This window comes from Anser anser (assembly GCF_964211835.1).
Source record: "Anser anser genome assembly, chromosome: 1".
Lineage (NCBI taxonomy): Eukaryota > Metazoa > Chordata > Aves > Anseriformes > Anatidae > Anser > Anser anser.
Window position 1 is genome coordinate 195,253,914 of NC_139720.1, and position 12,716 is coordinate 195,266,629.

Consider the following 12,716-nt stretch of genomic DNA (forward strand, 5'->3'; position numbering starts at 1 on the left):
TAGCCCCCCCCCCCCTTTTTTTTTGTTTTAAATTTTAAATTTACTCTGATCACAAGACTTTGGGACTTGCAATCTGGCAAATTTCATATAATGGTATTTTTTCAGGAGCAGTACCCGAACTAGACTTAAACAATTTTGCAGGGGAAAGAGACCAAAATATCTTGCTAAAAGGAGTAGTCTTTTATATTACATTTTTTATTTTGCAAGAAAATAAATTATACAACTTAAAAAATAAAATTCAAAAATTAAGCAGTACATCAAAATAGTTCAGCTGGACTGCCATACAGAAACTACCACCATTCAAAATTGTACAGCATTATTATCTTGGTAGTGGCACACATTCAAAATTGTAAATACCATACGTAGATAGATATTACAACTCAGGAACTCAAGTTTGCTCAACACTCCAGACTACATATAGTGTATATGACAGGAAAGCTTTCATGTATTGTTTATTTCACAAATGTGACCTCAAAGAATTACAAAGATAGCATCCCAGTCATTTAGATGAAAATAGAAAACAGTTTGAGTTTAAGATAGCAAATCTTTCTGTAAAACTATCAAATCTTTTTGCCAATTGTATTTTTAAAATTTGCACTTTACAGGACAATGGCATCCCAATGCAAATCAATGCAACATGTGAACATTCAGAACACTTATATCAAGTTTAAAAAGGTGAAAACAAGAAAGTCACATTTTCTCTTGGAAATGTAATTGCATTACAGTCAGAACAAATGAAAGATGAACAAAAATAGGAGCTAGGGACACCAACTGTGGAAAGAGGAAAATGGAAGACTTCAGAATTGAAACTGAGATACTCATCACGTTGTTGGGACAGAGAAAGTTTTAACAGTATTTTTTAATTAAACCCATTACGAGTGATTTTTTCCCCCCTCTCCTACAACAGATTTTTTTCCGTAGCTATTCACCGTGGCAGTGTGTGTGGCAACATGTTTTTCAGATGCAGCACCTCTTTAAGCAAGGTCTTTGGACATGTATATTCATAGCTAAAAACTGCAGCCTTAAAAGTGCGTTGTTGCCATATTGCAAGTGAAGAATAGTTCATTTTCATTGAGATCTGAACTCTGCCCTCCCCAAAAGAACAGTTTACCCCAGGTATCTCCCTGTGCCCCAGGTGATCCTAGTTTTAAGTGCATATTGGTGAACGTGACCTGATGAAGGATGCTAAATGAGATTCTGCATCTTTAACAAATTTGCTGGTGTGATTCTCAGATTTAATAAAAAAAACCCGACATCCATCTTCGGTATATATTTGAAGAAAAATGACCATGTCATAGGCACATTACCAATTGTATTTCCACATTCCAGGAGTTGAGAAGTATATAGATAGCATTTAGGTTACACTATTTCATATTTATTAGTTGAGGGAAGATGTAGGTCATTAGCTTTCAGCAACCTGTTGCTTTCTGCATACTCTCTGCCTTCCTGAACAGTTGTATCTGAGATGGAGCCCACCAACTTCTCTCTCAAATCTTAATCAATGGCTTCTGATTTAGCATTATCCCCTTTACAGCTCCTTCTGTGTGACAATTTCATACCTGTTCTTCAACGGTTAAGGGCTGGAGTTCCTTATGTTGAAAAGAACGTGCTCAGACCGTCATGCTTTAGAGCTCTGGGTTGTCAGTTTCCCTCCAACAATCCCAAGTGAGCATTTATTACTTGTAATTTAAGTTACAAATACTGAAAGTCTTGTAGCACAAGGCTTTTATTAGAATTTTGTTTTCTAATATTCCAAGAGTTTAAGTGGTTAACTACACAGAGCACCACTTGCTTTTGATTCTCAACAGCAACACCATTGGGGAACATAAGAGATGCAATATTTTTAAACAGCATCTACTTGTGAGTATCAGTAAAAACATGTAACATAAGCTGTGGGATTTCAATCAATTGTAATTTACCAGGTCTTGATTTCTCCCCATCTCTTCTTGTTCATGAAACCCTCACTACTGCAAACTACTTAGGCAAACAGATGTCCAAGTACACACTGTTCTTAGGCAGTCCCATTGGCATTTCCATTACTAACAGCACGCAGCCTCTTTAAGGGGGCAAACAGCCATTCTTGTAGTGAGTTCACTTTCAAACCACTCTTATTATATCCTTTACTGCAACCATGTTAAATAAATCTCTTCCTCTATCTTATTAGAAGGCTTTTCTTTTTGACTAAAGTTAATTATATCCTCTACCCCCTTTCAATCATCAGAGAAGACAAGACCTTTAGATGTTGTACTTGAACTGGTAAGAAAAAAAAATCGCACACTTGCAATTTATATAAGAATATTCATACATAACTGAGTAAAGCTCAACTTACCTTTTGTCCCAAGACAGGCACTCTGTTCCAGTGATTCTTATTATAAGTCCAGTACATGCTGGGACATTTCAGAGTAGCAGAGAGGCAGGCATTGCCAAACAACTACTTAAGATGATTGAAAATAGAAGAGGTAACATTAAAAAGTTGAAAATCCTGATGTGTATTTGGCACTCTCTCTGCATACGCTAAACAAGGTATTTTTCCTTAGCTTTTTACCATTTTCACCAGAATTGTATTTCCCATCCTGCCAGTTCCAAAATAAAAAGCAGAGGGTTTGTTTTTTATATAAAGGCGTTGACTTTCAAGGAACAAAACCAGTCAAATTCGATTATATATGTATCGAAGGTTAGAGTTACCAATGAGGAATTAATACAGGGATCTTCGAGTGCTATCCTTTTTCCAGGGGATTTGTGCATCAATTACTATTTAATGCATTCAGATATATGTAGTCATACTTAAACATTTGGAATACAAATATTAAATGTACAAGGAAATACACTTAATATTTCTGTTCACTATAATAGAACCACCCATGAAAACTGTTTTTAGAGTGAAGTATCATTCAAGAATGCTTTACCTTCTCAAAAACGATTGTACCAAATCACCTGTCCAAATAATGTAAAGTAACCAATAATGTATATCCACTTCTTTACAGCAATTTAAAAACAATGATCTCTTGCTTAAGGAAAAATATCACCCATGAGTTGGAATTAGTTTTGTGTCACTAATGTGTCAAATATTAAAATCCAGTTACTAGATTGAAGCACTGCTCTAGCCAACAGATTTTAACTGTAACAAATACATATCAGTTTGTGAGGCATGTGTGTCTCTCAAATGTTATTACATAAAAAGGATCAGAGGTGGACAGTACATTACTCTGTTGATCCAAAACACAAAAGTGAAAGTGCTACTTCTAGTCCTAATCGCATTAAAAAAAAAAAACACAACAAAAACCAAAACAAAACTAATAGCAGTTCCTCAGTGCATGAATATTTGAATATTTTTTCCTTGTGCAAGTACTGGTCATCTAAAAACCCAAACCTGTATTCTTCCCAGTGGGTGTAAATCAAATCTACTTTTAAAAGTTCACAATGGGCTCTTCATGAATGCAAGTTTCCCACAAAACAGCATGCTGTTAAAAGTGTGCAACATGAAGGGAATGCCATCATGCTAGCTGAATGAGATTGGCAAAATATAGTCCTCTTTAAGGTAAGGCAGGGATTTTAATACGTAATGAAAGTCAAAACAAGTCCTTCTGCAGCACAAACTGTTGCAGCTGTCTGTCCAAGCACCCTTCCATTTATGTTTTCAGCATCTCACAGAGTCCTTAAATTATGCCATATATATGAAGGTGTTGATATCCGACTCATCTCTTCTGATATATTTGTGCTCTATAAGCCATTCAATTTGCTCTTTTATCATTTTCTTTTGTGGCAAGAACATGTTTTTCAATATTTCTACCAGTTCAGTCTGAAGCTGGGCATTAGTAATTTTCTTCCGCATTTTCATTATTTGGATGATAGCCTCCTGGTGGGGAACAAGAGAAAAAAAATTGAAATATCTGGTGGAAGTAACAAAGTGAACACGTCATTAATAGTTGGCTCCTGGTTAAGGCAAGGCAGCAAAGAAATGTATATTTTTCCTAAAACATCAAATATAAAAGTTATTTGCCATCATAAATACTGCACTTAAGACATTCCCCGGTTAAAACAAGGCAGTGCCAACATCTGTTCTGGCTTATATATTTCTCAAGTGAGGGCCAAATCTTAACCCACTTGAAAAGAAACTCTCCAAACACAGTGTTTCTTTCTTTCACCTTTGTGAATTATAACCAGTTGCCCAAGTAGGCCATCATGATTAGACTTTAAACACTAGAATAAAACAGTAGAAAGATCTCCTGGAAGTTTCTGTTCCCCTAGTCTTATAAGAGGGAACAAAGTAAAATAAAACCAAGAATGCTGAAAAAAAAATGTAAGAACATTTTTTACTTGCAAGGTCAAACAACAGAGTTCATTACCTTTTAAGTTGTGGCCAAGAACTTGACAAAACTCAAACCAAAGAAGTACACAAAAGGCTTGTTTAGGACATGTTAAAAACATGTTTAAAGTTACAAATCCATGAAGCATACAGCTTTGAATTTGCCAGCAATCAAGCACTAAGTGTAAGTCACATTCTTCTGCTGTATTCCTTGGCCAAAGTAGATACCAAACTGTCTTTGCATGAGAAGTATGACAACTCCAGTCAAAGGTGAATCTACTGTTGCTTTTTATATCTAGTGTTAGTCACTAAAACCTGTAATGGTCATTCACCTGTCCTACATTCTCTGAGCAGAAGTCACCATTTCCAGGGTGACTTGAGATACACCTTGTGAATACTTTGTGAAATGCGAGTTTGGTGTCAAAGTGACATTCACAAGGAGTTCTTATTTGATAAGCACAACTAGGCATTAATCCTTCGGCTGAAAGAATGTCCAGGATGCTAAGTCAGGTGACAGTTTATAACTTGGATGGCTTGGAGTCTAATCTGACTGATCAGAAGAAACCTGCAATTTGGAGGTAAAATGGGATTTTGAGACTCCATCGCAAGTAATGACGGGATGCCCTCCCCCAAATCAGTTGCTGAGAATTGTCAGCTCAAAAGGTTTGACACGATACCTGACTGAAAAAGGACAATCCACCACAAAGCAGTCTGTACAGGCAAGACGCAATTACAAACTTTCCCTCTAAAGAGGTCTCTCAGAAAGCCATACTGCTATCAGGAAAGAGGGATCCCATCTCTGAGATGAGTAGTCAAAGAGATCTGAATATACGCTTCGTGTTGGTGGCCCAGGTAAATCAACCTTACCCATCACTACACAGTTATGCCTTCACTACTTGCTTAATAGCTGCTCTGTCCTGATTAATATTATAATCTGTTGCATTAGAACAGGAGGCTTACAAGTACACAAGCACACGCACACACAAAATCTGCTATTCACAAAGTATCAAAAGCACGTAGCAGAAGTAAGAGCCAGTAGGATCCAGAAGCATTCATTTCATACATCAACGTTCAAATGTGGACAACATGCAGTAGCAGTAATACAAGAAAAGAAATAAGGTTATTTTATATTCCTCTGACATTTACTAACCTGGGTTCTTAATATTCTTAGCTGGACTATTCCTTCATTTTCCTCTTCTCGCATTCTCTCTGTAGTAAGTTGCAATCGACCGATCAAATTTATCTTGCCCCTTTTCTGAACTTTAGCGTTTTTTCTGAAAAAGTTGTATTGTATAAAAAATAAGGCAAAAATACATTTTCAGTTAAGGAATTCCTATTAAACTTAAATTACAGCAGCAAGGAGTACCATCATATATCAGATATTTATAGGCTATTAGCATTGCAGGAGTGGGATAGCCAGCTGACAGATCAGAATTCAATGCCAACTCCTTCATGAAAAAAAGGAAAAAACTAACATGAATATACTACCGTTACAAAAAAAAAAATCACAGTTGAAACTGACAGTGTCCAAAATTGAAAAGTTACCAGCGCTATTTTAAAGAATAGATTTCCAGAGAAATATATTTCACTTTAATTATATAAAACTAGGGTTCTTCAAAGGAGATATTACAACAGAGTTCAGAAAATGGGACCAGTTCATTACATCACAAGAACTGTCTGTATGGCATTAAAAAAAAAAAAAAAAAGAGAAAAAACAGACCATAACAAACATAACAAAAAAGCTCATGGTATTCTTCAGCAGTCACCCCCAAAATTTCTGTGCAGCCTGACTCTTCTGTCATGTGCTTGCATCATTTCCCAAAGCTTGTGATCCTGACGACATGAACAAACCATCGTGGCCCTGGGCAAAAGGGCAAGAAACAAAGCCCCAAGAGCAGCAGATTTGTCACCTCTCTCTCTGCACAGATCCAGATGTCCAGCTGCTACTGAGTACGAGGACCTGAACTCAAGTTACTAGCAAGGAGCCAGTTCTAATTGTAGTTATTGATAATGAAGAGAAGCAAAAATCAATATAAAAGAGGCTGTATATATTCTCTCCATACTACTGTGTGCTTTGAAGGATTTCAAAGCACCAGTAGAAGAGCACTGCAGTTCTCACTGAAATGAAGACACTCCTCTCTCATGGAAGTCACACCAAAACGCCCCGCTTTTGGCAGCATACCAGAATATTACGCAGTTCCATTTCCTTTACCTTAAAACTCTGCTTTTGGAACTGCGTGTGTTTGGGGGTGTTCTGCATGGAAGCACTCGGGTTCTGCTTACATGCTGTTCTTTCTATATGGAATCTCATGGGTTCATTAGTAACAGCAAGATAGAGCCTCACATTTTGCACCTCTTCCCTAGGTGTTTAAGAAGTCTAACTTCACAGAAATCAGAACCATACAAACGCTTGTCTGAAGGAGCCGCTGGAGGTCATCTGGTTCAACCACCTATTTGAAGCACGACTACCACTAAAACTGAAGTAAGGATAGGATAGCAAAGCCTGTGTCTAGCTGAATCTTGAAAACTTCCAAGGATGAAGGTTAAGGTGAATTCCCTTAATCATAAAATAGCACATTGTTATTTTCATTTTCAAACATCATCTTACATTAAACTGAACTCCTGGTTCACCGAGAAGAGGGTTCCTTCTGTAAAGTCTTTGGGTGAATTGACTTGAGGTTCATACAATAAAACCTGACGTTTCAGCTTTGGAAATGCTACAAGAGACTACAGAGAAAAAGGGGGGAAAAAAAGAATGAAAATAAAACACCAGACTTTCTAAATGGAAACAAGTTACTATTTAAGAACATTGTTCACCACTGTGCAGACTGTAATGGAGGAACCATGTAGCCTTGTTTGGAGCTGCTAGGGGGCAACACAAAGATACTAGTAAAACCAGAAAGGGGCCATATTTCAGAAAGAGATTTGGTAAACCGAGTTAGCATAAGTAAAATAACACAAAGTAAAATGCACAAACTCATGGCTACAGAGTAGCTTGTGGTATTAAGTCTCATTTACATGATTTCTCTTTTTATTTGTGAGCTAAATTATTAAAAGTCTGATAGAGCAAACACTGACGTTATTTTTAAGCAACATACATTTATCGAGTGATAGTGAGTTCCTAGAATTAAACCAGTCCTGCTCCATAAACCACAATCACAGCTGTGTGCTTTAGGCAGTATGCGGTCAGAAAGGTTTTGCTGTTTTCAAAAGCTTAAAATATGTAACTCTGAGAATATAGAGCATGTTAATGTAAAGGCTGTGTGTGCTCAACAGTAGTGCAAGGAGCCAGCATTACAACGGATTAATTAGCAAGGAAGGCGTCCACATTTCAAAGTGTTATCTGATAGCGCTTTAAAAATACTTATCCAGTACTCCGGAGTACAAAAATTGGGAAGAAATCTGTTTCAAGAGAAAGGGAAATACCCATAAAGTCCTCCTAAGTTCTGCATCAGGGAGTTCAGTTGCCAGTTTAAGATTTTCAAAGCTGATCTTCTCTCTGGGTCTTTGGTTCCATGCAAACAGCACAGCTAGCTGAAATGTTGTTACCTCCAAGTCATACTGGCCAACCTCGTTCTTAAATGTTATCTGTGAACAGAATGGCAAACGTGTTTATAAGCCTTTCTGAATAAGAAGCTTTCTTGCTATTATAAACACACAGAACACGCAGTCATTGAGACTGAAGCAACAAAAACTGGACACTTACAATTCCGTTGGACATGAGGTGGTGCCAGTGCAGTTTTCTACCACTGTGATTCTTTTTATAAAACTCTTCAACTTCTGGGATGAGATCTTCTAATTCCGTGGGCAGCGAGACAAATACTTTTTCAGAACTACGGGACCAGGCACCAGCATTTAAAATTTTAATATTCACAGAGTCAGCTGTAAGACAATACTGGGTTAGATGAATCTGCAGGTGTAACAGACAAACAGAATGCATTTTTGTCTACTCTTAATACAATTATGAAGGAGTAACTTTTCAGAAATTAGCAGGGTGCCTAACTATTTAAACATTAATGTACTCTATTTATGGACCACTGGCTTTCTGCCAGCAATGCTGACTGAAACCTCTGCTTTTCTGGCTTGCCTCTGCAGAGCTCCTTACGCACTGATGCAGATTTATAGCTGATGTCTGTAAGCACTACTTAAGGCTTTTCAGCAGTGACAGGTCCAAACCTCGATGTTCCCCAGCCTCTCTCTCATCAGTGAAATTTAATCTCAGAAATGTCATCTGAACTCTTAACAGCGTGCATCCGTCTCTCCCACCAGCAGGTAAGGAAGAGCACAGCATGAAGCACTCGCGAAGAATGATGAGGACATGAAAGAAGGGGGTAGTTAAGGCATTCAGCTGGTTGAAACTGATTCAAATCTTGCTTGGAATTTAGCTACAATTAGCTAGGGAGTCTGTATCTACAAGATTGCTAATAGTGAGAAAAACACAGAAACTACCAGAATAATATAGCTCAAGTGTCAACTGTAAGAGAAAGCAGAGTCTACACAGAGTGCAGACATTCCAATCTAGGGGGTAGCAGTGCCCCAAAGACTATGTTCAACCTGCAGTTGATGTAATTTTTAACTCAAGACTCAGAATTATTTTCCCGCAAGAGAAATTAAAAACAGCAAATCACTTGGAAAACAATACCTGGTAAAGCAAGTTTATTATTTTTGTGCATTTCTTTGAAGGCCTGGTTCAAGTCTTCAGATACTTTGATATCTTGAAACATTCTAGCCAACTTGTTTACATAGTCTGCTGGCATACCTACTTCCTGTATAAACAAACAGAACACTAAACTATGACATAGATAGCTAAGAACAAAAAGCTTCAGTTTTAAAATAACAAACTAAAAAAATGAAAAGCAGTAAAGTACACTGATAGCACCACCTTATTACAACAAGCAGCAATGTAATATAAAGGTCTTTTTTGTATGGACTGCAAGCAGTTACCCCTTACGGGCATATGTTGATTCTTTTTTAAAAATCCAGGTGCTTAAGAACATATGCATGCATTAAGGAATCAGTTAATTAAAGCATGCAAATAATGTTCAAATGTACATAAAGTTTCACAATTAGGCCACCAGTCTTAAATAATTTACATACCTAAACAACAAGTATGCTGCATTTTGCTCATTTGCATATGGAAAATATGAAGGTAATCATATGTGAAATATTTTAAAATCTGTCATTGTCACTATTAGGATCAACATTTCTCTTAGGAAAGAAAGCTAAACTGTTTAACTCCCACAAAGTATCATAATAAAATTGAAGCGTAAGAAGATGAAAGTAGCCTGTGATTTAAAACAGAACTCACCTCAGCAAGAAGGATATCTAAGTCTAAGAGTGGGAATTAATAGAAGCAACAGGAATAACCAAACAAAAGAAAGTCATCAGGCTACTTACTCTGAGCCACTCCACCATATTCTCCTCAATTTCACTGTCAGCTGATATATCTAATATCAGGCGTCGTGTTAAGTGAGCTTTGTGATATCGCATGAAAACATCTTTATTCTGTACATATTTAAGTACCAAAAGCTGTCAAGAAAGATTTTAATATGCACTGTTAATCTCACAAGTCTCTAAATGCCCATCTCATGCCTTTGTGGACTAAGAAGCAGGAAAAGGCTACCTGAGATTGCCTTAAGAGGAGCTGTACTATTCTATATCATATCATAGCCATCAGCTACGAATCTTTTATAACATCACACCTCTGATTTCTTCATTTGTCAGCCATCAAGGAACTTCTTTTAAATCAGAGAAGACATTAACAACTGGCATGAAAACGTATCCTGTATAATTTTCTATATTAACATTCGTTACCGTAACCCTAGTTTGATATAGGCAATAATTTAGCATATTCAATTTTGTGATCTGACAACACAGAGACATGAAACACTGCATGGTTAACAAGTTATAAACACTCACACTTCATGATATAAGAAACTCCTTTCCCAACTGTTACACTTCGCATAGCTTTTTGAAGATCAAGACCTCCACCCACATAAGGAAATAAACAACTACATACATTCAAGACTAATCAAATAGAAGAAAGCAAGAACGTACCACTTCTTTAAGCTTTGCTTCAATTTCTTCAGAGGTTAGTTTTTTGCTTAGTGGTGTTTTTCTTAGCAACATGTCACAGTAATTAGCAAGAAGCTCAGGGCATTTGGATTCCGGCTGTGTTTTCAATCCAACACTAAATAAAAGAACAACAAACACATCTTCAAACTGAAGAGAATCCTGCTATTCTGGAGTAGTTGCACTGTTAACAAGACAGATCACTCTTTCCTGATCCCTTGGCAGGGAGCTTGGTGGAGAATTCATACCCTTGTTATGCTAATGAAAAATTAAGGACAACTCCCTTTTCTTCTTAGAAGAATAAATATTGTTTAACATTTTCAGACAGCTTCTACAGCTTGATCACTCCAACTGCTTTTAATTTTAGAACTCTGTCTATGACTACATTCAAACTGTAGCTTTAAGCAACTAAATATTGCACAGCAGTGAGCATTCCAGTAAAGAATCAACAAATACCATTGCGAAATGTCTCACTCATCTTGCCCGTGTGGTCTCTTGACAAGTCTCAAGAACAACTTCCTGCACTGCACTTCTCAGAAGGCAAAACCTGACACACCTAGCACCTAGTAACATGGTCAAATTACAACAGGCAGAAAGAACAGGCTAACAACTGGGAGACTAAAAAAGCCGAACAAGAAGATGCTACAGTAGACAGATTCTTCAGTAATAGACAGTTCTTCAAAAGGCCTGCAAGCACAGGGTTGTGTTCTGAACCCGCGTCTAGGCTGTTGACTAAAATAGTGCCGATAACCAATCCTACTCCTAAAGTCAGGTGGCACCCCCTGGTTGCCAGTCTCAAATTGTTAGGGCCAGCACTCTGTAAAAGGTTCTCTAGGAGAAACAAAGGCAGTGAGCAAGATTACAGGTAAGATGCTGTGGGGATGCTCATGAATCCAGTGCTCTTCCTCATTCTCTCACCCTTGCTTGTCACCTAGAGTAGACGGCTGTGAAAACTCTTCAGAGAACTCATCCTTTTTAGTTCATGCAGCAGCTTGCAGGCTGGCGTCTGCTGCTTAAGACCACCTGCAGTAAAAGCAGATCTCTAATCTTTTGTTTATTACATGGCAGAGCCGTTATTTAATCAATGGGTTCTGACATATTTCTGAATAGCAGTCTTCAAGATTCTGACAACACAAAAAAAAACCAACTAAATTCTTAAACTGAACTTAATGGCACAGATTAGGCAGGATTAAATTTAATTTAATTAAAACATACTGTGTATGTGGGCAACTCGAAGGAGCTTGCAAGGAAGAATACTGGACAGAAGACCATTGCCATCATGGTGGTCTTTAAGAGATTGCTAGGCAGGTTTATTTTTAGGATTGAAAAGCAGTTTTAATGTGGTATTGATTTGCATATTCCCATGGGAAATTTAAACATTAGCAGAGACATAAACTCCTCTATCTTGCCTACATCTGTGCAAAGTATGCAAAGCAGGAATCCAGTCCTTTGTAAAGGTGTTCCTCCACTAACAAAAACAGCAAGGCTAATCCCCGTCCAGGCATACCATTAATCCAAAAGCAAAGAGCGTAAGAACCAGGTCATCTAGACTTGGTCCTGGGCAAGATACTGCTCTACGTGTCCCTGCTTGAGCAGGGCTTGGACCAGCTGACCTCCAGAGGGCCCTTCCAACCTCAGCCGTTCTGTGATGCTGTGAACACAAATACAGAACAGGTATCTAGCAGCTGTGAGTTGGGGAAGGGTGGCTGTTAAATAATAAATTCTCACAGATATAGTTTAATTATGCCTTTTCCACAGGAAAAACATAAACTAGGAACTTGTAGGTAAGTTAAATTGACAGCAACTTATCCTGAAGAGAGTAATGTGATAAACTGGAATTAAGAAAAATACAGGTTTTACCCATAACTATAAAAATGTAGAGAATCATTTCAACTGGTATAACTGTCTTGTGATAACGCAGACTTACTTTATCTATGGCTTTTAGAGAACTTAGATCAGTTTGCCATTGAACACACGTTATTTTGTGCACAGTGTTAGTATTCCGAGAAAGAGAATGTACCCAGTTTCTAACAGAGTCCTAGCAAATAAATTAAAAGCGCCTCTGAATTTCAAACTCATGTGTTTTTTTTTCGTTTGTTTTGTTTTTTTAAAATAAATGGTCTCTAAACTAGAAACTATAAGAAACTATGCCCTAACTAACTAACATGAGAACAATCTGGATCCATGTCCCCTGTTGTCTGGCTTTTCCCAAGTAGGCACTTCCTCTTTCTGTCTTCTGCTTTCTTTCATCTACTGTGCTCCTGTTTTGATATAAGGTACAGAAATAGGAAATATGCACCCTTCATTCACCTTTCAATGCACCCTAATTTCAACACGA

General features: G+C 37.5%; 1 protein-coding gene across 1 annotated transcript in view; it reads right to left on the reverse strand.

Moving 5' to 3' along the window:
• Positions 1 to 174: 174 nt before the first annotated feature.
• The window catches only part of CUL5 (cullin 5), a 33,062-nt gene continuing 20,520 nt past the window's right edge, over positions 175 to 12,716 (reverse strand). Inside the window, exons 12-19 of the mRNA XM_083849910.1 lie at positions 10,364 to 10,496; positions 9,704 to 9,835; positions 8,949 to 9,072; positions 8,013 to 8,188; positions 7,733 to 7,894; positions 6,915 to 7,033; positions 5,457 to 5,580; positions 175 to 3,856 (exon numbers count right to left, since the gene is read on the reverse strand). Coding sequence (XP_083706036.1) covers positions 3,662 to 3,856; positions 5,457 to 5,580; positions 6,915 to 7,033; positions 7,733 to 7,894; positions 8,013 to 8,188; positions 8,949 to 9,072; positions 9,704 to 9,835; positions 10,364 to 10,496 — 1,165 coding nt within the window. The 3' untranslated portion in view covers positions 175 to 3,661. The remainder of the gene's footprint in view (positions 3,857 to 5,456; positions 5,581 to 6,914; positions 7,034 to 7,732; positions 7,895 to 8,012; positions 8,189 to 8,948; positions 9,073 to 9,703; positions 9,836 to 10,363; positions 10,497 to 12,716) is intronic.